Genomic DNA, 22,635 nt, shown 5'->3' on the forward strand with positions numbered 1-22,635 from the left:
ATTAGTTTCAACCTCTTCCCCCAAAGCCTCTTATCAAAGCCACTAATAAGCAATACAACTGACTGCTCTGACCTTGTCCTTTGCTTATGTCTTTAGGGGACAATACTAGTGAAAACTGAAGTGCCCTAAAGATAGCAAACAAATGGGAGGTCACGAAGCTGAGACAGTACAGTGCAAAGGAAGGCTGGGTAGGCTGATACCCCCCAACCGGTGGCTACAAAGACAGAGTAGAACCTGTCTATATTTTATACCACATCACTCTCAATTCTTTTGGTTTAATGCCATAAAAGGAGGGATACACCAGCACAGTAGAGTAAAAGAATACAGGACAAGCTGTTGGGAGGGCACTAGCTGTGATGCAAAGCCTGGGGCCAGTTTCCTCTAAACAAAGCAGGGGGACTGGATGGTCACTAGAGCCCTTTGCAACTCCAAAATTCTGAGGAATGGCTGGGTGTTAGCCTGTGTCTGCCTGTTCTTTTAACTGTAGTCACTGATGTCAGGGCCAGCCCCATCTGTTCCAGAACCAATCACAATGAGGAAGGCATATTTGCAGTTCTGAAAAATACAAAGGATCTCCTACACAGACACACACAGAGAGAGAGAGAGAGAGAGAGAGAGAGAGAGAGAGAGAGAGAGAGAGAGAGAGAGAGAGAGAGAGAGAGAGAGACCCAAGAATCAAATCCAATAATAACAATAACAGATTTGAACCCCAGTGCCTTTTGGTTATAGGGAGAGAAGCTGGAACCTGTAATGGGGTCAGTGAGATATTTGATTTTTCTGTTCTGTACCCCATCTTTTCCGGCATTGCCATCCTACTCTCACATTGTGATTTTGGTAGTCAATACGTGACTCTCAGCACTGGCCACAGGGGTGGACAAGACCCAGACTAGCTGATCAGAACCCTTCCTGAGATTTGTAATGGGACAAAAGAGAATCACCAACTTTTCTCCAGGATTACAAATTCTAAGCAGTCAGCAGACTAGCAACTGCCAAGGATCAGCTTTACTGCCTGCAAATGGAAGCCCACACTGAGGAAAGCAGAACACGAGAGGGAGGAAAGAGGAGATGTTGATGACATTGCTTCTTCTGAGCTCTAGACACACAAGAAGCCAAATTCCCTCTTCTGGGTTTCCCAGGGATGCTGTGTGTTCTCCTTTTGTGTGTGTCTGATCCAGTTTGACCAGATTTCTGTCACTTACAACCTAAATAGGTCCACTTTATCATCAGTGGCCAGGAAAGCAGATGATGAGCAGACATGAGTTTTCTAACCACAGCAGCGGAGGGAAGGGCTGTGGGCCAAGAGCAGGAAGGCTCCCATGTGTGGATGGGGTAACCTGTCCTCAAAGTTCCAGAGACCAGGCTGCCTTCTAGCATGTCTACTGCTCTCTTCTCTTGGCCCAGGGAGAAGCAGACATGTGTATTTAATTGGGGGAGTAAGCAAAGACGGTCCCTCACATGGTAATTTCTTCAGGCAGGAAAGAATACACTTAAATTCCCCACCTCTCGACCCCAGTGTCACATTCCTGTTATTCTGAAAATGGCATCTGATTTTAACATTCTGATAGGTAGGGATTTAAATAGTTGATTCCTTATGAAATACCCAACCATCACAGTTCCCTTTAGCCTCTATAATAATTACTGCTAACATCTGCATGGAAACTGTTCCCACTGCTAGGAGTTATCTGTATTCATTTGTTTGTAGCTTATCTCACTACTAGACCATAACTCCACAAATGTGAGGACTTCACGGGGCTTCTGTCTAGTGTCTAAAATAGTACTTAACTCCAAATCTTATTTTTTGGAATGAATGAATATATGAATATAAATTTTTAGTTGGAGAAACTAAATCAACTGTGACTTCTCTTAATACAATATACCTATTTTCAGTTGTACAAAATTAATAAATTTACAAGATAAGATAAATCCCAATGAGTACACCCAAATCATCAAAGAAAAGGACTCTCTTTCTTTCCAGTATTGCCTGGTTAAATCTTTTACTATAGCAACTGCTTAGTACATGGTTATGAATCAAGGAAATTTAAGAAATGATTAGGATTAAGAAAAAGGTAATTTATTTTTATTTTTCTCTTCTATTGATAAAAGAGGTCAGATAAAATATTTATTTTATAAAGTGACATACAGAGCACAATAGGTGAAACATTTAAATGAGGTAAAAAGATTTCAAGGAGGTCATAATTCTTAAGAAGGGTTACGTATAAACAGTAAGAATCCTTGCCTTTCTAAAGTAGTCCAGATTAGAAACCCAGAGAGAGGGAGGGGGAAGGGAGGAAGGATGCAAGGGAGGAAGACAGAGATTGCAATTTTGCTTATAAAAGAATCAAAGTAAAACAAATATGTTTGTAAAGTCTCTGCAACAAAATTCAAGGTGTAAGTACACATGTAAACAAAGAAAACATACGATCAGATTAGTGGTCTATTTATATACCAATATTTTCCCATAGTTGGATTTAAAATGATGATCTATCTAAATTTACCTGGCATAGTACTTCAGATCTAATTAATCATAGTGAAGGGGTAAAAGAAAAACCCCATAACCATATTTCATACAAGGCTCTGAATTCTGATGTTTTAATCATATGTAAACATGTATTAATTCAGTACTACATTAAAACCCTTAAAAGGCATAGAATAAATTAACAACTTCTTTGTATGCTGATGAGGAAATTCTTCAAAGCAGGACTGAGGTTTCATGGAGTCAGCTAAACATCCTATAACTCATTTATTTTTAAAGATCAGTTAAGTATCATCTGTGGGTATGCTTCAATAAAATAATTACCTCCAGATGCTATAGGACAGAGGAATAGATGGGACCCATCAATTTTAAATCCCCTTTCTGAACTTGTCTGTGAGTGGTAATGACTCCTGGCTATGTTTCTGCATTGCCTTTGTCAGCCATGGTGAAGCTAGTCTAACACACTCAGTTCCCAGAATCAAGGGAGTTGAAAACCCGGGACTAGACCACATTTAAGCTATTGGTCTTCCATCTTCAGGAAGAAAGCAGAGAAAAGCTAGGCTAAGCAAAGAAATGGTGCTTAGGGCCTGACTACACATAAGCAGATGGTGCCAAGAGAGTAACACCAAGCAGTCCTGAAACTATGACTGCTGAGTTGGTGGTTTGAAACAATGAAATAGATTTGGCCATGCTATATTGGCCACTGAGTGATCGATGTGATCTGATATTTCATAACACTATGAGAACTCCATGGTTCTAAAACATATCTCATGGTGCCTCAGGAGTCATCTATCACAACTGGTTCCGATCCATTATACATTCTATTATTTATTAAATCTTAAAAGGCAATTTCTATCTAATTTACCCTCTTTCCATAGGCTGAACATTTCAATTGTCCTTCTATATGAAAAAAACTTGCTGCTTTTACATACAGAAATTTAATTCAGTAATTTTAGGCCACTTTCCTAATTTATCAACTTTCTTTAACACTAGCTAGAGAATATTTGTATCTCCCACCTCCAAGTTACCAACAATCTTATGACACATTCAACTCCATTTTCCATTTCATTAATAAAAACGCTGAACGCTAAGCCTTAAACCAGATTTCTTGCAGGGCTGTAGTCAATATCCCTCTCCAACTTGATGTAAAACCATTCATTCGACTTTCTTTGGCCAATTCTCTGTCCATTTTCAAACAAAAATTATGTAATTCAATATTCTTTTATTTTTTAACCTAAAAAAATCACACTAGGTAGACTCTTAAATATCTACATAAAACAGATATGTACAATAATATGATTTATATGGAACCTTTACAAATTACCACATCTAACATGGAAAAGAGGAATTCATTCATTGTAGAGTGCTTTACGGTTTCCACAGTTATCACATGCATGCCCTTTGAGGCTTAATTTCTAATGCTTCAGAGATACTGAAAGAAATAACAGTCTGTAATAAGATTCCACACTGGCACACAAACACAGGCATACATGTGAGATTTTTAAAATCACACTAAATCTATGATGACAGTTAATGTTTGACATAAAAGTAATAAAAGCTTAATATCTGGCTTTCAAGGAAAAGTGCTACCCGATCCCGTACACCAGACAAACATACCTAACAGGAATTTTTCTAACCATTCTTTTTAATATATAAAGCATTTTATAGACAATATTTCTTTTGCTTCCTTCTCTCATAAAGCCTAGATTATGGTTAATATCTCATGACACCAAAAGTAATACTGTATCAGATATTAAAGCATTTTTTTTCAGCCACTTATTCTATAAAATATTAATTGCAAGCCTGTGCATGTGCTGTATATATGGGGGATTAGGTAACTAGATTCCTGCTCAGTTCTAAATCAATAAAAGATAACATGTAGAGCATCAATCATCGTTCACTCTTCCTTTAGTACATAATAAGTGCAAGGGGAAGATTTTAAAAGTATATATTTAAGCACTCCTGGAGCTGTTACGAGCTAGACAGGATGTAAGCAATACTTACCTAGGAAGGACAGATTCTTCTCTAGAAGCAAGTCTCTCAGCAGGATTTCGTGCTCATGGCCAATAGCACTGGGACGTTTGAGTTAAGGAGGGTGACACACGCAGAATTATGAAAAGATGCTATCAGAAAAACACTAACACCAGGGCTATACTTTGAGATGAAAAGAAAAATAAGATGTAATTTGAGCCACTATTTCTACCTTTAGCCTAACTCCCTGAGATTTCTATCTACCTCCCCTCATTTTATTTTATTTTTCAATATATTTTTATTGATTTCAGAGAGGAAGAGAGAAGGAGAGAGATAATAACATCAGTGATGAGAGAGAATCATTGATTGGCTGCCTCATGCATGCACACAACTGGGGATCAAGCCACCAACCCGGGCATGTGCCCTGACCGGGAATCGAACTGTGACCTTCTGGTTCATAGGTCGATGCTCAACCACTGAGCCACACTGGCTGGGCCACCTCCCCTCATTTTAAATGATTCAATGGAATTTTTCTAGAATGTCTATATGCATTTTGGCAAATAGATATTTGTAAATGGATGTATATGTAGTTGATCTTCTTTTGAAAAGAGGACGGTCGTTTTAAGCATCCTTTAGGCTATGTTACACATCTCTCAGTTCGATTCAGCGCACTTTTATTTATTACGCGCCTACTCAGCGCAGTAAAGAAGGCCAACAAGCCTCTGTGCTGAAAGAGCCACTGGTCTTACAGAGTCCCCGTCTTCCGGGAAGTCACACTTGCCACAGAGCCAGCGCTGACAGCTTACAGAGTCCCCGTCTTCCGGGAAGTCACACTTGCCACAGAGCCAGCGCTGACAGCTCCTGCTTTACCTCCAGCCACTGTTGGGGAGCTTCTGGCACTTGGGAAGCCAAACAACTGACTTGGGGTGAGTTACATACAATGTGAAAGAAAGACATCTTAGTAAAGGACTGTAGGCTAGTGTGTGTGTACAGAGACTGGTTCAAGTCTTTTTTTCCTGTGTGTGCAAGTGTACACATATTATAATATGCACATAGATAGATACACACATATACTTTTTTTGAGTGCTTACTCTGAGGCAGGCACTCTGCTAAAGTTATGTTATTGCATATATGTTATTTCATCCTTACAGTTATGTTATTTCATATATGTTATTTCATCCTTACAGTTATCATTATCCTTATTTTATTGATGAGGAAACTGAGATTTAGAAAGGATTCTGCACAAGATCATACACTTAATGTGTGGCAAAGCAGAGGTTCAGGATAAAATCTGTGCAAATCCTGCATTTATAAATTCCATACAGCTTCTTAAAAAAGAATAAATATGAATTATGTAAAACTAGAGGCCCAGTGCACGACATTTGTGCACTTGGGGGGAGGGTCACTTAGCCCGGCCTGTGCCCTCTCACAATCTGGGAGTCCTTGGGGGATGTCTGACTGATGGCTTAGGCCCGCTCCACCTGAGGAGTGGGCCTAAGCTGGCAGTTGGACATCCTTAGCGCTGCTGCAGAGGTGGGAGAGGCTCAGCTTCTGACTGAGTGGTGCTCCCCCTGTGAGAGTGCACTGACCACCTGGGGGCAGCTCCTGCATTGAGCATCTGCCCTCGGTGGTCAGTGCATGTCATAGTAACCAGTCATTCTGCTGTTCAGTCAATTTGCATATTAACCTTTTATTATATAGGATAATTGATACTAGCTAATATTTCTTTTTTTTGTTTTTTTATTATTAGCTAATATTTCTTAATTACTACATGCTAACTTTTTATGCTATGAACACTTTGGGGTGCTATCATTTAATCTTCACAACAATCACATAAGTAGGTAGCCCCATTTTTACAGTTAAGGAAAGCAAGTTTCAGGAAGGCCAAGGAACTTGCTGAAGGCCCCATAGCTGGAAAATAATAAAAACAGAAAAGGGGATTGAAATTCTGGTGTATTTTCCAAAAGGATGAGATTTGAAAAGTCAGAAAAGGAGTGTTGTTCTAGCCTGGTACTTTAATTACTGTCAAAAGCATTTGGTCATAATTATCTAATTCTCCATTTCACTGATAATGTCAACCTGATCCTATCCTCCTCAGATTCCCAGGAACTGTTTAGTTCTGATCATGCCCTGCAATAATTCAATTTGAAATGAATAAATCTCATACATTTTTTTGTAAAAAAAATTCTTAGCAAATTATCCTATCCTTTATCAACTCACACTGATGAATAGCATTTAGAATTTCAGAGATGTGGCTACTCATGTCAACTGTCAAAATGAGTCTGAAGTCACCACTGCTTTTTCCTTCTGTTGTTCCCCCTCCTCACTCTAATGCACATGGCTATGTTTATTTAAAATTTTAATGGAAATAAAATAAAGGAAACACATTTTTAAATCACAAAATTTCACACATATGCAGAGTCCATTGAAGACATTTGATGAATACCTCTCAATGATTTCTCATTACTAGGGGCGTACCACATCTTAGAACTAAATTATTTACTCCTATCCCACATAAATGTGCTCTCACTTTTATTGTTGTAAATTATTTACATCTAAAATGTTGAATCATGAAACTGAGGTTACTGATGGTACAGAAATGAAACCCACAGCATTTTAAGCTTCCTGCATCATTATGTTTCTTTGCTTCTCTGCTTAGGTCTTTGTCTAATAGCTGTGTCCTGAAGTCACACTTTGGAAAGTTGAGGTGGCTGGTTTCTCACACCTGTTGTGTCAGTGAATATGAACTGTGGCAGGAAAGGTGTGGGTGAGCCTGGCTATGGAGGAAAAAAGAAATAGTGAACACAGAAAGAAAAAGAAAACACAATGACAATTTATATTCTCTTTGCTACTGTACTTTCTTGGTGTCTTAGTAAATGACCAAATTACTTTATTCTACTTACACAAAGGTCTACATGTAACATTTTTATAATGGGGTAAAAAAGTTTTGTATCTATTCAATTTACTACATACTGGTATATGCTTTCTTTCTTATAAAATGATGTAATTTACTGAGAGTAAGTGATGTAAGCATTACCAAATTATCAAAACAACTTACAAATAGCATTTTCACTCACATGGAAAACTAGTAATTTTATTCAGTATGAAATAACTCCTGTTGATCAGTCTAGGCCAGTGGTTGGCAAACTCATTAGTTAACAGAGCCAAATATCAACAGTACAATGATTGAAATTTCTTTTGAGAGCCAAATTTTTTAAACTTAAACTATATAGGTAGGTACATTGTTATTAACTTAATTAGGGTACTCCTAAGGCTTAGGAAGAGCCATACTCAAGGTGTCAAAGAGCCGCATTTGGCTCGTGAGCCGCAGTTTGCTGACCACAAGTCTAGACGATAGCTATTCAAGTATATTTACATTATATAAAACTGCTACTACCTAAATGCAAAGATAAAATCAGTTCTCTATAAACTTCCCAGCCTATTTTATTTTGCACGGTAAAAGCAATCACCAATTTTAAATTTTGGAAAAACACGCTTCTTGGTTCTGCTTTGCTTGGATATATATATAAAATATAAGGTCTAGAAAATAAAGCTTGTAAAAACAGTAATTTTTCTGGCAATAGGCATAATAATGGAACTGCCAAATTATAATCTAGTCAGTCAATGCAATTTATAGACATACATCATTATCTTTATCAATTGAAATCTTGTCTATATTAAATTCTAAACAGTGAAAAAAGGAAAGTGAATGATGGCAAAAATGTAAGGAAAATACTCCAAACAGAATTTATAATGCTCCATAAGCAGAAACACTTAGACTTCGTCTATGATACCTATTATTGATGTATGGCAGTGACCATGGGGCAAAACTTGTAAATAACCTCACAAGCCATTTTCTTCGCCAGCAATACAGCAATCTAGTTTCCCGTAAGCATCTCAACTATTACTGAAAAATAGCCTCCTGGCATTTACAAAGCAGTTGACTTCATACTTTAGTCCATGCATATATAATTAGATAGTTATATTTAAAATCAATATGCAATCCTTCAAAAGACATTATGCTTTTAAAACCTTAACTTTAAATTGATTTTTAACTATTTTATGTGCTTGAAAATTAACATGTAATTCTGCCCCAGATACTCTGAGATGGTGTTAGTTGTTACACGAATGTGGTAAACTTGATCGCTATAGCAACTTGAGGTTGGCATTCCTACAACTTCTAACTACCATTAATTTTACACTGCAGATAGAAGTATCGTTTTACTTTGGTCTAATAAAAAGGTAAGCTTATGCCAATGCTGTGATTCTATTAAGTTAGGTTGGGAGGAACAGACTTGGAGAACACATATATCAAGGGCTATGACATAGATACTGAATATTCTTGCAGATTATTTTTAGGCGCTGGCTGGGTAGCTCAATTGGTGAGAGCATCGTCCCCATACACCTAGGCTGTGGGTTCAATCCCTGTGAGGGCACATACAAGAATCAACCAAAGAATGCATAAATAAGAGGAACAATAAATCGATGTTTCTTTCTCTCCCTTTTTCTAAGAATCAATAAATAAAAATGGAAAAATATTATTTTTAAAATTAACCTTTATGAAAAAGTAAATGTGTGATTTAAATTTTTTTTTTTTTACTAGTTCTCAGCCTTTATGAATCAAGGTGGAATATAAACATGCATGTGCATGTACATACACACTTGACTAGCGAGGGCTATAAAAAACAACAACAAAAAGCCTGTATCAGGAAGGGTGTGTTCTACTATAAGAAGTGTGAGAGACCAGCTGTTTTGGCTCAGTGGATAGAGCATCAGACTGTGGACTGAAGGGTCCCGGGTTCAATTCTGGGCAAGGGCACCTGCCCAGGTTGTGGGATCAATCCCCAGTACGGGCTGTGCAGGAGGCGGCCAATCAATGATTCTCTCTCATCATTAACGTTTCTATCTCTCTCTCCCTCTCCCTTCCTCTCTGAAATCAATAAAAATATATTAAAAAAGAAAAAGAAATGTGAGACTCATGGGCTCAGATAGATACAATTTTCATTTAGAAAATTACCCATTATTTACTCTTTAAGTAGCATTGTTAGCCAATGATTACATTAAAATTCTTAGTGTTGTCACAATACTACTAAATGTATTGATAAATAATGTCCTATGTCATGAAGTCACTACTGTCCACTCAAATCCTGTTTAAAGAAGTAAGCATTAACTCTTTAGCAATCCCAAAGTCTTTAATGAAGACTGGGCATGTTTTCTTAGCCTTAAATCCAGTCCAAAGAGAAAAATTAGCCGGGTTTCTCTAAAACTGTTTATTAGGGATCCAAGTGACAGCTCAGATTTTAATCAGCATTTACGCAATGAGAGTCTACTGCCCTTTAAAATGTGATGGTCTCTGGCGACATTTTAATCACATCATCCTTTAACTTCAGGCAAAATTTATTCTAGCAAACTCAACTGAATTTGGCTCATTTTAAATAGAAATTTGTTCTATTTTTAAAATATGTTCATTGGGATGGTTAGATACATTCCAAGCCAGTATGCTACCTGCCTAATGACTCTGTACCTCTAAACTCATTGATAACCAAGCAGTTGGAAATAAGCATGTGAAGGTGCAGCTGCTGAGCTGACATCTTCCCGGGGCCGATCTGGCTTTTCTTATGCTGTGGAAAAGAATGGTCTGCAGTGACCCTCCAGTTGATTGAATGTAAAATAGAAGAGTATGATATGTGTTTTGTGAAGCAGAACTTTATGTCATGTTAAAGCTAGACACGTCTTCTCCGCTGAGTCTAAGCTCGTCAATTGTGCACCTAAAATTTTATGGGCAAGGATACTGTTTGATGCAGTCCACCAGCGGTCCATAACAGCAGTCGTTCACAATGCACTGCAGACAAATAAGAGAAGGGGTCTGGGGTGGGGCGACTACAAAAACTATTACAGTTAAACAGTATACTAAAAGCAGCATCCTTGAATTAAAAACAAAAAAAAACAAAACGCTATTAAAAGGCTGTGCAGATTTAATCACAGAAAACAAAAATTGCATGCTTTTTATTCACTATAAAAGCAAGCTATTAAAAAGTGAAATGCTCTTCTCACAAATATTGCATTGCCATTACGGTGCACCCTGACCTCAGTGATAGTTTATGATGACAGTAATTAAATGAGGTTTAAAATCCTTTACTCTGCTAGGCAGATAACAGCATTGCCACTGAAAATAGACAGCTGTGATTAATACCTGATAGACCTGATTTGCTAGAACTCCATCTGGAATCTGAGAAGGGTCCCGTAGCAGACTATTTATAACAGACTTGGAGGCTGTAGAAGAAAGGAGATGAACTGTTAGCAGACAGTCAACATACTTTAAATGCAACATGAGAAGTGACATATACCTATATATATACACAAACCGTAAAAATGAAAACACTACTGATAGTAATCATTTCCTTGTTATAAATCTATGGAAAGCTTTTAATTAGTCCATTTTGCCAAGTTTATAAGCCACATTGCCAGATTTGAAGCTGACCTAATATTTTCCAAGGTAAATTAACAAGTACAGACCTAAAGCATATGTCTCTTTGCAGATACATTAGCTTTGGAAAAGCCCACTTGGAGAAAAAAAAAAAAAACACACCACAAAGCAATCAGAAAAGAAAATATTTACCTTTGGCAGGTAAGTATTTTATAACAAAGCTTATGTATATAGAAAGCTTAGTGAAGGCAGCTCAGATTCAAAGACTTTAGTGGTGTCAATAAAAATAACTTTCAGCCAAGAAAGCATCTCTGAATCCTAAACCTTTCTCAAATAATTCTCATCAGCTGCCATAAAATGTTATGTCCATTTAACAGGTGAGAAAAGTAGGTAAAATGACTGACAATTGAGAGAATCTTAAATAAGAAAAAAAAAAATCTATACATTTATATATGAATTTTTGTTCCAAAATGTCTCCTGACATCCAATTGTAAATTACATTGACCTTATCCCAGAGAACTGTTATAGAAGAGGCTACGGGAGGCATCTAATGAGGGATGCTATATCAGGTCACATTCTTTGAAAATTGAGGCAGGAGATGCTGGCCTCACTGTCTACTGTAGGCACATGAAAACCAAAGTAGCCAAAACTCCTTATCCTCTGCAATAGAGTAATTCAAGTCTCTAGACCAGCGATTTTCAACCTGTGTGCCCCAAGAATTTTTAAAACATGCAATGCCTGACTATTTAGTCAAGGGAACTGACCTCTTTGCCCTTAGACTGTCAAATTTTAAAAAATGACACCAGCCAACACAACAGTAGCCATCCAGTGTGAATGAATCAAAATTATACCTTTTTTTTAAATCAGATTGGCTATATATATATATATATATATATATATATATATATATATATATATTTGGTGTGCTGAAGAATTTTAGTAATTAGTTTGTGTGTGCCATGAGATGAGAAAGGTTGAAAAAATCACTGCTCTAGCCCGAAGCTAAGGCAGGTGGTGACTAGGAGTCAATTCGTTCAAGTCCTCCAGTGAAATGGTTCCCAGATATTTAGTAAAATGGCTTAAGGTCTTGTCCGTACAATCTAAAATGCATACTGGAGAATCACCTCATTAATGAAGTAAACATAGACCACAGATTTACATCCTTCAGGTTCTGAGATAATTTTTGGCTTGCCTTTAAAATTTTTTTTTTAGATTATGTTCTTTATCAAGTTCAGTACCATAAGAACACTGACAGATGTGATAAATGTTAGCAAATACTGTGGGACGAGATAAGGAAATGACAACTTTCTCACTTAAGCATAGTACTGAATCCACAAAGAAAAAATATGAATTATAATTATTTTAATTATTTCTTACTTTTAGTCACATAACTGCACGCTTGTAGTAACATTTATGTACTTAGCAGCCATAGTAGAAGTGTTTGTACTGCAAGTAGAGAGGCCATATTTGGAATCCCAAGTGAGCATCACCACCCGAGGAAGCCTACGCAGGCCTATCTATACAACTATGCAGCCCTATCTATACGGGACCGTTCAAATTCAATGTCTTCATCCGTAGAAAGTGACTGTATTATCTGAGCTTACTACCTCAAAGGTTTCTTGTGTAATTCTCTAGGGAAAATACCTTCAACAGCTATTTTGTTGTTATTTAGTATTTTGTTAACATTTAAATATTAAGAACCAAATCATATTAGGCTTTTACTTCATATACATTTTAGCTGGACTAAATTATTGCTGAAGGAAATTAACATGGATGAGTGGTACAAACACTGGGAATATGAAAGAGCACATTGTCTTATTGTAAAAGAATAGGTTATTGCAGCAATAGTGTTCAATCTATAGTAACGTACGTGGTAAACTCACAGTTTTCGTAACTGAATCCGAGGAACGAGAGCAGTGATCAGACACTTGGTCACCTTCCCTCAGGGGACTTACTCTCTCTCTAGTTTGCCACTCAGTCACCAGATAGTAATGACAGACACATTCTTTTAGATTACCCATGATGCTCCCAGTGTCTCAAGGAAACAATAGCACCTTCTCCACATGTACCTGTACCTGATCATTGCTGAGACACTACACTGCTAACTCCCAGACCCTACACCGTGTGAGGAAAAACTGTTAATCCATATAGTGGTGGGGAACGTCTGGCCCAAGGGCCATATAAGGCCCACAGAATCATTAGGCAGTAGGGGTAAGTCAATTAAATGTATGACCAAAGATAGCAGGCTAATTTTTAAGTGGGTAATTTTGTATGGCCTGTGAATGATAAATATCCCAATGGCCCTTGGCAGGAAAAATGTTCCCCACATGTGATCTAAATGGTCACACAGCATAACCAAAAGTGTTATCCTATGGAAAATTACAGGCCTCATAACCAACTAAAATAATAAAACAAAGGCTCCTTTTAAAAAAGAAGAGGAACAATACTCTAGGACATAAGAAAATTAGGTCATTTATTTTATGAGGGAAGAAAGGGAAATATTAAAGAAAAAAGAAACTGATGACATCATAATTTTCCTCACAATATAAACTTTAGAATAGTGTGCTTATCAGACTTAAGAATCATAGCCAATAAACTTTTAAAAAATGCTTTGAATGTATTGAATAGAACACTATTCAAATCGAAGGAAGCTTGAGAGAGGAAGTCAGTCATTTAAAATTGAATAGTAAAAACTATACATTGAGTCCACATTCATGCAAAAAGTATGCCTGCATCTCAGATGAAGCCAGAGAGTGCACATTTAATTTTACACACATATTCTGAAGCTTTGGAACTGCAAAAGGGATGAACAATAATATCAACCAGATAAGGAAAGGCAATTGGAGAATCTTGAGAGGGTTGGGGATGAGAGGACTCAAGAAAGCCTGTGCCTTTCATCGAAGCTATCCCTGGGGCCAGTGACTAGCTTCGTCCATCTTCACCCATCTTTCTGACCATTCGTGGACAGGAGTCTTATTGTCCCTAACCTCTGCCAGAGGCATTTATTCTGTTGATTTCATAGTTTACCTGCTACTGCTTCAACTTCCCACCAAGCATGTACAAAGCAGGAATGCATGGTCACGTGGAGCTAGATGCTTAAGAATAGGAGAGAGCTGGTACCTGTTAAAGCTAGAGGACAGGCAACAGGCAATGCCTGGACTAAGGCACAATACCTAAAGAAAGATTTTGCTATTTTTAAGTGTGAAATATTTCTAACAAAAAGAAGTCTGGAGCCTGATATAATAAACATCTACCCATCCACCACTCTGATTTAATTTCTGGATCTGCAATTAAATTTACTTTAAATACTCAAATATTATTTTTGTAAACTTTTTAAATGTATCAGTCTTCCTAGAGGTTGATTTATTACTACGTTCTAGAAACAAACTTTTGTTTTGTTGATTCTCTCTACTATTACATTTCATTTATGTTTTTGTGATCATTACTTCCCTGCTTTCTACTTTGAATTTGCTACATTATTCTTTTGCTAACTATTTTTATTGAATAAATTTTCAATGTTTGATTTTAACATATACTTTTTAAAAATTGTTGACACTATTACAGATGTCCCCTTCTCCACCCTGCCCTCACCTGCCCTTTGCCCACATCCACCCAGACCCCGCATCCCCTTTCCTATGGCCATCACCACACTGTTGTCTGTGTCTATGGGTTATGCATATAAGCTCTTTGGCTAATCCCTTCACATTCTTTCATCTAGTTCCTCTCCCCCTCCTCACAGCTGTCAGTCTGTTCCATGTATCCATGCCTCTGTTTCTAATTTGTTCATCAGTTTATTTTGTTCATTAGATTCCATATATAAGTGAGATCATATGGTATTTGTCTTTCTATGACTGGCTTATTTCACTTAGTATAATAATCTCTATAAGTCACTGACTACAGCTCTTCCTTCAGGGTCTGACATGGCTCGAATGATGACAACACAGCTGTGGCTCCTTCTGGTGTGGCGGGCTGAAGTATGGGCAGCCGGGCCCAGGACTGAGCTTCTCAATGTCTACATGGATGCCAAGCAACACAAGGAAAAGCCAAGCCCGGAGTACAAGCTGCATGAGCAGTGCAGTCCCTGGAAGAATGCCTGCTTTGTCAACACAGCAAGGAAGCCATAAAGATGTTTCCTACCTGTACAAATTTAACTGGGACCACTCTGGCCTGATGAAACCCGCCTGCAAGCGCCACTTCATCCAGGACACCTGCCTGTGTGAGTGCTCCAACCTGGGGCCCCGGACCCAGGAGGTGAACCTGAGCTGGCACAGAGAGGATCCTGAATGTACCCCTGTGCAAAGAGGACTGTGAGAGCTGATGGGAAGACTGCCGCACCTCCTACACCTGCAAGAGTAACTGGCACAAGGGCTGGAACTGGACCTCGGATCTAAAGAGTGCCCAGCGAAGGCTGCCTGCCACCACTGTGACTTCTACTTCCCCACGCTGCTGCTCTGTGCAATGAAATCTGGAGTCACTCCTACAAAGTCAGCAACAACAGCCAAGGCAGTAGCCACTGCATCCAGATGTGGTTTGTTTGACCTGGCCCGGGGCAACCCCAACGAGGAGGTGGCCAGGTTCTATGCTGAGGCCATGAATGGAGCTGGGTTCCATGGGGCCTGGCCTCTCCTGCTGGCCCTGGCCCTAATGCTGCTCCTGCTGCTCAGCTAAGCTCCTTTACCTTCTGATACCTGGTCATCCCCACCCTGTTCAGCTCCAAGGCTCAGCTTTCATGGTGGGAGCTCTGTCCAATAGTTTGAATAAACTAGTTACTCTGCAAAAAAATAATAATAATGATAATAAAAAATAATAATTTCTATAATTTTTCCTGCTTTAACTACATGCCAAAAGTTTTGTTGTCATTTATAAACATTTTATAGTTTCCATATTTCATCTTTGATTGATAAATTATTTTAAAAAGTATTTCAATTTTTTATATTTCTAATTTGATTACATCATGGTCAAAGTATGTAATGTTTATGTTAATTTGGGGGTATTTTACTTCCTTTGTGTTTTTATATGCAAACAATTTTTACAAATGTTTTGTGTCTTTAAAAAACTACTGAATTGCCCTAGCCGGTTTGGTTCAGTGGATAGAGTGTTGGCCTGCAAACTGAAGGGTCCCTGGGTTTGATTCCAGTCAAGAGCACATGCCTGGGTTGTGGGCTCGATCCCCAGTAGGGGGTGTGCAGAAGGCAGCGGATCAGCCCTAGCCGCCTTGGCTCAGTGGATAAAGCGTCAGCCTGCGGACTGAATGGTCCCAGGTTCGAGTCCTGCAAGAGCATATGCTTGGGTTGTGGGCTCAATCCCCCGTAGGGGGCATGCAGGAGGCAGCCGATCAATGATTCTCTCTCATCATTGATGTTTCTATCTCTTTCTCCTTCTCCCTTCCTCTCTGAAACCAATAAATATATTTTTTTTAAAAAAAAGGCAGCGGATCAATGATTCTCTCTCACCATTGATGTTTCCATCTCTCTCTCCCTCTTCCTTTCTCTCTGAAATCAATGGAAATATATTAAAAAAATATTGAATCTCCTATTTTTGAGGTACAGGTTTCAGGTATATCAAGTAGGTCAATATACATTCTTTAATTCTCACCTAAGTATATGTTTTTATTGATTTTTAAAGAGAGAGGAAGGGGTGGGGAGAGGAAGAGGGAGAAAGAGACATCAATGTGAGAGAAGCATCAATCTCCCGTAGTTGCCCCACCAGGGAGCAAACCTGCAGCCTACGTAAGTGCACTGACTAGGAATTGAATCCGAAATCTTTTTGGTGTAGGGAATGATGCTCCAGCCAACTGAGCCACCCAGCCAGAGCTCAAGATTTTTAATTGTAGTATTTAAATCTATATCGTTACTAATTTTTTCAAAACTAGATATGAAATTATCTACTTGTAACTGACACATTCAGAATTATGTTTACCCTCTTATTTCCCATGTTCTGCTAACCATTCTCTTCCCTCTCTCTTTCCCATTTACTATTACCATCAAGTAGCTTAATTTTTTTATTCCTCATTTCTCTTTTTATTCACTTGCAAATAATACAGTTTATGTCTATTTCTTTAGAAGTCCTCTCCAAAAAAATTCTAAACAGCTTAGAATGCACTTACTCCAATCAGGAAGCCCCCACTCCCTGATCAACCTACATGTTATTGTATTTATTATTTTTGTCCAAACAACCTGTCCACAGAAACAATTTCCCAGTTGATTTTGGGATGGTTAACTTTATGTCAAATTAACTGGGCCAGAAGAGGCCTAAAAATTTGGTCCAACATTACTCTGGGTGTGTCTGGAAGAGTGTTTCTGGATGAGATTAACAGTTGAATCAGTAGATTGGGTAAAGCAAATGGCCCTCCTTGTATGGGTGAGCCTTATCTACTCACTTAAAGGCCTGACTAGGACAAAAAGACTGAGCAGAAAAGAAGTCTTTATGCCTGATGACCTTCATGCGGGAGCATTAGTATTGTCCTGCCTTTATATTGGCTTCTCCTGGGTCTCAAGCCAGCAGGCCTTTGGGCTGGACTTACTCCATTGGCTTTCCTGAATCTCCAGCTTGCCAACTGTAAAGCTTAGGAATTATCAGTTTCTACGATCATGGAAGCCAATTTCTTATAATAAATCTCTCCTCCATCCCCCTCGCTCTACACGCATGCGTGCGCGTGCACACACACACACACACACACACATACACACACAACATATACACCCTATCGTTCTGTTTCTCTGGAGAACCTTGACTAATACAGTCTCTTTCCATTTTTTAAAACGTCCAATGCTTGTTTTTATTTAGATTTATCAGCATGTCACCAATTTCCTTTTTCAGCATTGCTTCTTAATTTCTACTTTCTGATTCAAGATCTAAAAATTGGATATTGCTACCGATGCACCACATTTATTAGTTATTTCAGCTGGGATTACTGAGTAGTAAAATCTCTTAGTCTTGCCTTGCTTGAAAATATTTTTACTTCATTCTCACTCTTGAATGATAATATAGCTGGGTATTGAATTATAGACTGTCATTTTACTTCAACCCTTTGAAAATATGATTTCACTGTCTCTTAACATCTGTGTTTTTTGTTTGTTTGTTTGTTTATTTATTAACATCTGTTACTGATAAGAACTCTACTATCAATCTGACAGTAATTCCTATATAAGTAATTTATTTTTTATCTCTGGTTCCTTTTAGATTACTCTTTGATATTCAATAGTTTCATCACTGTGCACCTAAGTGTGGCACTTTTTATTTAACCTGTTTGGAATTAGCTATGTTTCATGAACCTAATGATAAAAGACTTAAACAAGTTTTTAAAATTTTGAGCCATTATAGCATTGGCCTCCTTTATTCAGTCACTCTGGAACTCTTATATGAGATGTATTGGGAGACCTTATTCTATCCCCTATGTTTCCTGATCTCTTCATCTCTTGTGTTTATACTAAAAGTGTTTTCCTTAAATCCATCCTATAATTCATTAACTTTTGTTCTAATCTAATACATCATTCATGTAATGAGTTTTTAACTTCAAAGACAATTATCCCATTTCTAAATTTTATTTTTGTTTTTCCAAAACTATTCTTTTCGTTCTTCACATGCTTCAATGTAATAAAAGCCATATATGGCAAATCTACAGACAATGTTATACTCAATTGGCAAAAACTACAAGTGTTTACCTTAAGATGGAGAACAAGACAAGGATGTTTGTTTTCTCCATTCTTATTCAACATAGTACTGGAAGTCCTAGCCACAGTAAATAGACAAGAAGAAGAAAAAAGGCATTCAAATGGGAAAAGAAAGAAAACTGTCATTATTTGCAGTTGACATGATACTGTATGTACAGAACCCTAAAGATTCCACCAAAAACTACTAGAACTGATAAATGAATTCAGTAAAGTAGCAGGATACAAAGTAAATATCCAGGAATCAATTGCTTTTTTTATACACCAATAATAAACTATCAGAAAAAGAAACTAAAGAAAACAATTCCATTTACAACTGCATAAAAAATAAAATAAAATAAAATACATGGAAAAAATTTAACCAAGGATGTAAAAGACCTGTACTTGGAAAATTATAAGACACTAATGAAAGAAAATGAAGAAGATACGAATAAGTGGAAACATATACCATGTTCATGGACTGGAAGTATTAACATCATTAAATCATCCTTATTACCCAAAACAACCTATATATTCAACACAATTCCTATCAAGATACCAATGGCGTATTTCATAGAACTAGAACAAATACTCCAAAAATTTACATGGAACCACAAAACACCCTGAATAGCCACAGCAATCTTCAGAAAAAAAGAACAAAGTTGGAGGAATCACGTTACCTGATATCAAAGTATACTACAAGGCCATAGTAATCACAAACAGCTTGGTGCTATCATAAAAACAGACATACAGATCAATGGAAAAAAATAGAGAGCCCAGAAATAAACCCATATCTTTATGGTCAATTAATATTTGACAAAGGAGGCAAAAATATACAATAGGGTAAGGATAGAAAATAAGTGATGCTAAGAAAATTGAACAAATATGTGCAAAAAAGTGAAACTAGATCACCTTCTTACACCATACACAAGAATAAATTCAAAATGGATTAAATACTTAAATGTTAAACTCGAAACCAAAAAAAAAAAAAAAAAAAAAAAAACAGAAGAAAACACAGGCAATAAAATCTCAGACATTTCTCATAGGAATATTTTTTTCTGATATATCTCTTCCGGCAAGAGAAACAAAATAAAAAATAAACAAATGGGACTACATCAAACTAAAAAGTTTTTGCACTGCAAAGGAAACCATCAACAAAATGAAAAGACAAACCCCTGATTGGGAGAACATATTCACCAATGATACATCTGATAAGGGGTTAATATCCAAAATGTATAAAGAATTTATACAACTCAACACACACACACACACCAAAAAAAAAAAAATCAAACAATCCAATTAAAAAATAAGCAAAGGACCTGAAAAAACTTTTTCAAAGAGGACATTCAGATGGCCAACATCATGTGAAAAGATGCTCAATGCCACTAGTCATCAGAGAAATACAAATTAAATCCACAAGGAGATATCACCTCACACCTGTCAGAATGGCTATCATCAATAAAAACAACAAATAACAAGTGTTGGCAAGGATGTGAAGAAAATGCAGATTGGTATAGCCACTGTGGAAAGCAATATGAAGCTACCTCAAAAAACTAAAAATAGAACTGCCTTATGACCCAGCGATTCCACTTCTGGGAAAATATCTGAAGAAACCTGAAACATTAATTCAAAAGAATATATGCAGCCCTATGTTCATTACAGGTTGTTGTTTTTTAACAATAGTCAAGATTTGGAAGCAGCCCAAGTGTCCATCAGTAGATGAGTGGATAAGGAAACTGTGGTACATTTACACAATGGAATACTACTGGGCCATAAAAAGAAGGAAATCTTACCTTTTGCAACAACATGGATGGACCTGGAGACTATTATACTAAGTGAAATAAGCCAGTCAGAGAAAGACAAGTCCCATATGATTTCACTCATATATGGAATCTAATGAAAAAAAGGAACTAACAAAATAGAAACAGACTCATAGATACAGAAAACAGACTGACATGTTAGAGGAGAAAATGTTGGCGGGTGCTGGGTGAAAAAGGTGAAGGGATTAATAAAACAAAATAAAACTCATAGACACAGACAACAGTATGTTGATTACCAGAGGGAAAGGGGTAGATAAATGGTGATGCAGGGAGACTTAACTTGGGGTGGTAAACACACAATACAATATACAGATGTTGTACGATGAAACTGTACACCTGAAACCTAAATAATTTTATTAACCAATGTTACAGAAATAAATTCATTAAACCAAAACTAAAAATAGAAAAAAACAACATACTTTCTAAAACAAGGTAAACTCAGAATGCTATGCAGTCTCATACTTTGAAATGGAGAGGCAACATGGGACAGTGGTTATGGAGCACAGCCTAGAATCACGCAGGCTTGGTTTGAGGACTGGCTTTTCCATCTACTAGCTATGTTGTCTCAACAAGTTAATTAATGTCTGTGGCCTTCAGTTCCCGTGTCTGTAAAAGAGCATAACACTGGCACTTACTTTGCCCGGTTCTTGTGGAGATGAAATAAAATAGCACAGGAAAAGCACTTAACATGCCATTTCAGGCTTGGGCTCTTACAGTTGTTACACTGTTGCTTTGGTTGGTGTTAGATCATGGCGTGGCCTGATTTCTGCATCCCAACATTGCATTATCAATAAATAGATCACTCTTTATTTTACATTGTCAAGAGAGTGAAAAAAGAAAGGCTGTATGAGATGTGTACGGAGTCAGGAGCCTGCCCTAACCAAGTATTCTTTGCCACAGCCTTGGAGAGACAGCCAGAAGTGAATCTGTTCAACAGGCAAAATTTGATAACGCTGGATTATCCCTTCTTATAGCCTTCCCCGCCCCACCCCTTTACGATCCCCCAGTACACAATCCATCATCAAAACTGTTCTCTGAGAAAAACCTGGTAGAAGTCCGTTACAGGTTTCTGTGCATTAGCTTAAGTGTTATCACACCATGGGGTGGGGAGGGGGGGAGGGTGTATTTTAAGTCTTACCTATATCAAAGATAAGAAAAGGATTTTCTCCCCCTAACTCAGGACATTTCAAGCACCAGCAATCGAGCAAGTGAAGACCCCCCACAACCCCCAAAAATAAAAGTACTGACATCACACCCATTTTTATAACTCTTCCTTTCCTCAGCTCAGGTAAGTGGCCAACTACTGCTGAAAGGAAGTGAGGCAAATAAGCAGATGAACCCTCTGTACTCTTAAGGGCCTACAAGTCCTACCCACTGCAAAGAGTGCATTTTGACGAGGTTATAGCTGAACCAAGACCAAGACAAGACCATATATATTTGGGAGCCCTGATTCAAGGCCGCAAATAGGTGTAAGCATGATAAGTGAATGAACATGAGGCTGATTGTATATTCGGTGGCAGCAGTCAGGACAGAAGGATGAAGTGAGGGAAAAACAGTACAGGGACAGAGACAAGATAGGCCATATTGAAAGAAAAGTCTTTCAATGTGCAGACAGATGGAGAGTGTTAGAACCTACTTCTCCCTCCACTGAAGAAAAACAATCCCTGCGGTTGAACAGCTGGATGGGGAAGGCAGCTGCTGTTGGCAGGACTCCCAATGTACACTCAGAGATTTGCCTCCTCATGTGGCTGCTCCAGAGGCTGAGCAAAGCCTAAAAATCCCGGCGAAAATGTAATCTTTTGTTCGAGTGCTGGTTTAAGACCTTTGGACATCAAGGTCAGGAATGTCCCAAGTTAGATCTCCATAGGAGTTGGCCTGTTAGTCTTCTCTGGATAATTTCGATATTGCCAGTGGCCCACAGGAGCCTACTTACTCTTGCACAGTTGGAACTATTCCTCAAGAATTCCAGGCAGCCCACTAGCTCTCCCACTGCACAGAAGTGATTTTTAAAGCCGTCTGATCCCATTTGACAACGTGAATAAGAAACATCTTTTAACATTAGGGAATCCTATAGGGACACATTAAATTCTGCTCTCTAACTAGCACATAATCTTGAACTAGAGTCATCAAATTTAAAAGCACTAGGTAAGGGCAAGAGGACAATATCTCCAAAGCATGAGGATTCACACTGACAGATTCTTTTATTTTTATTTTTATTTCTAGCAGCTTTATTAATAATTGCCAAAAACGACAATGTTTTTGGCACAAAAAAGAAATGTGCTATCAAGCCATGAG

General features: G+C 37.8%; 1 protein-coding gene and 1 pseudogene across 3 annotated transcripts in view; one reads left to right on the forward strand and one right to left on the reverse strand.

The window, feature by feature from the left end:
• Positions 1–22,635, reverse strand: part of CDIN1 (CDAN1 interacting nuclease 1) — a 219,063-nt gene that overhangs the window by 106,551 nt on the left and 89,877 nt on the right. For all 3 annotated transcript variants that reach the window (XM_059705312.1, XM_059705302.1, XM_059705293.1), the window contains 3 exons: positions 10,638–10,717; positions 10,237–10,286; positions 4,478–4,545 (listed from right to left, as the gene is read on the reverse strand). In XM_059705312.1, the coding sequence (XP_059561295.1) occupies positions 4,478–4,545; positions 10,237–10,286; positions 10,638–10,717 (198 nt within the window). The remainder of the gene's footprint in view (positions 1–4,477; positions 4,546–10,236; positions 10,287–10,637; positions 10,718–22,635) is intronic.
• LOC132220586 (folate receptor alpha-like) lies at positions 14,788–15,539 on the forward strand (annotated as a pseudogene).

Source organism: Myotis daubentonii, chromosome 1, assembly GCF_963259705.1.
Source record: "Myotis daubentonii chromosome 1, mMyoDau2.1, whole genome shotgun sequence".
Classification (NCBI taxonomy): Eukaryota; Metazoa; Chordata; class Mammalia; order Chiroptera; family Vespertilionidae; genus Myotis; species Myotis daubentonii.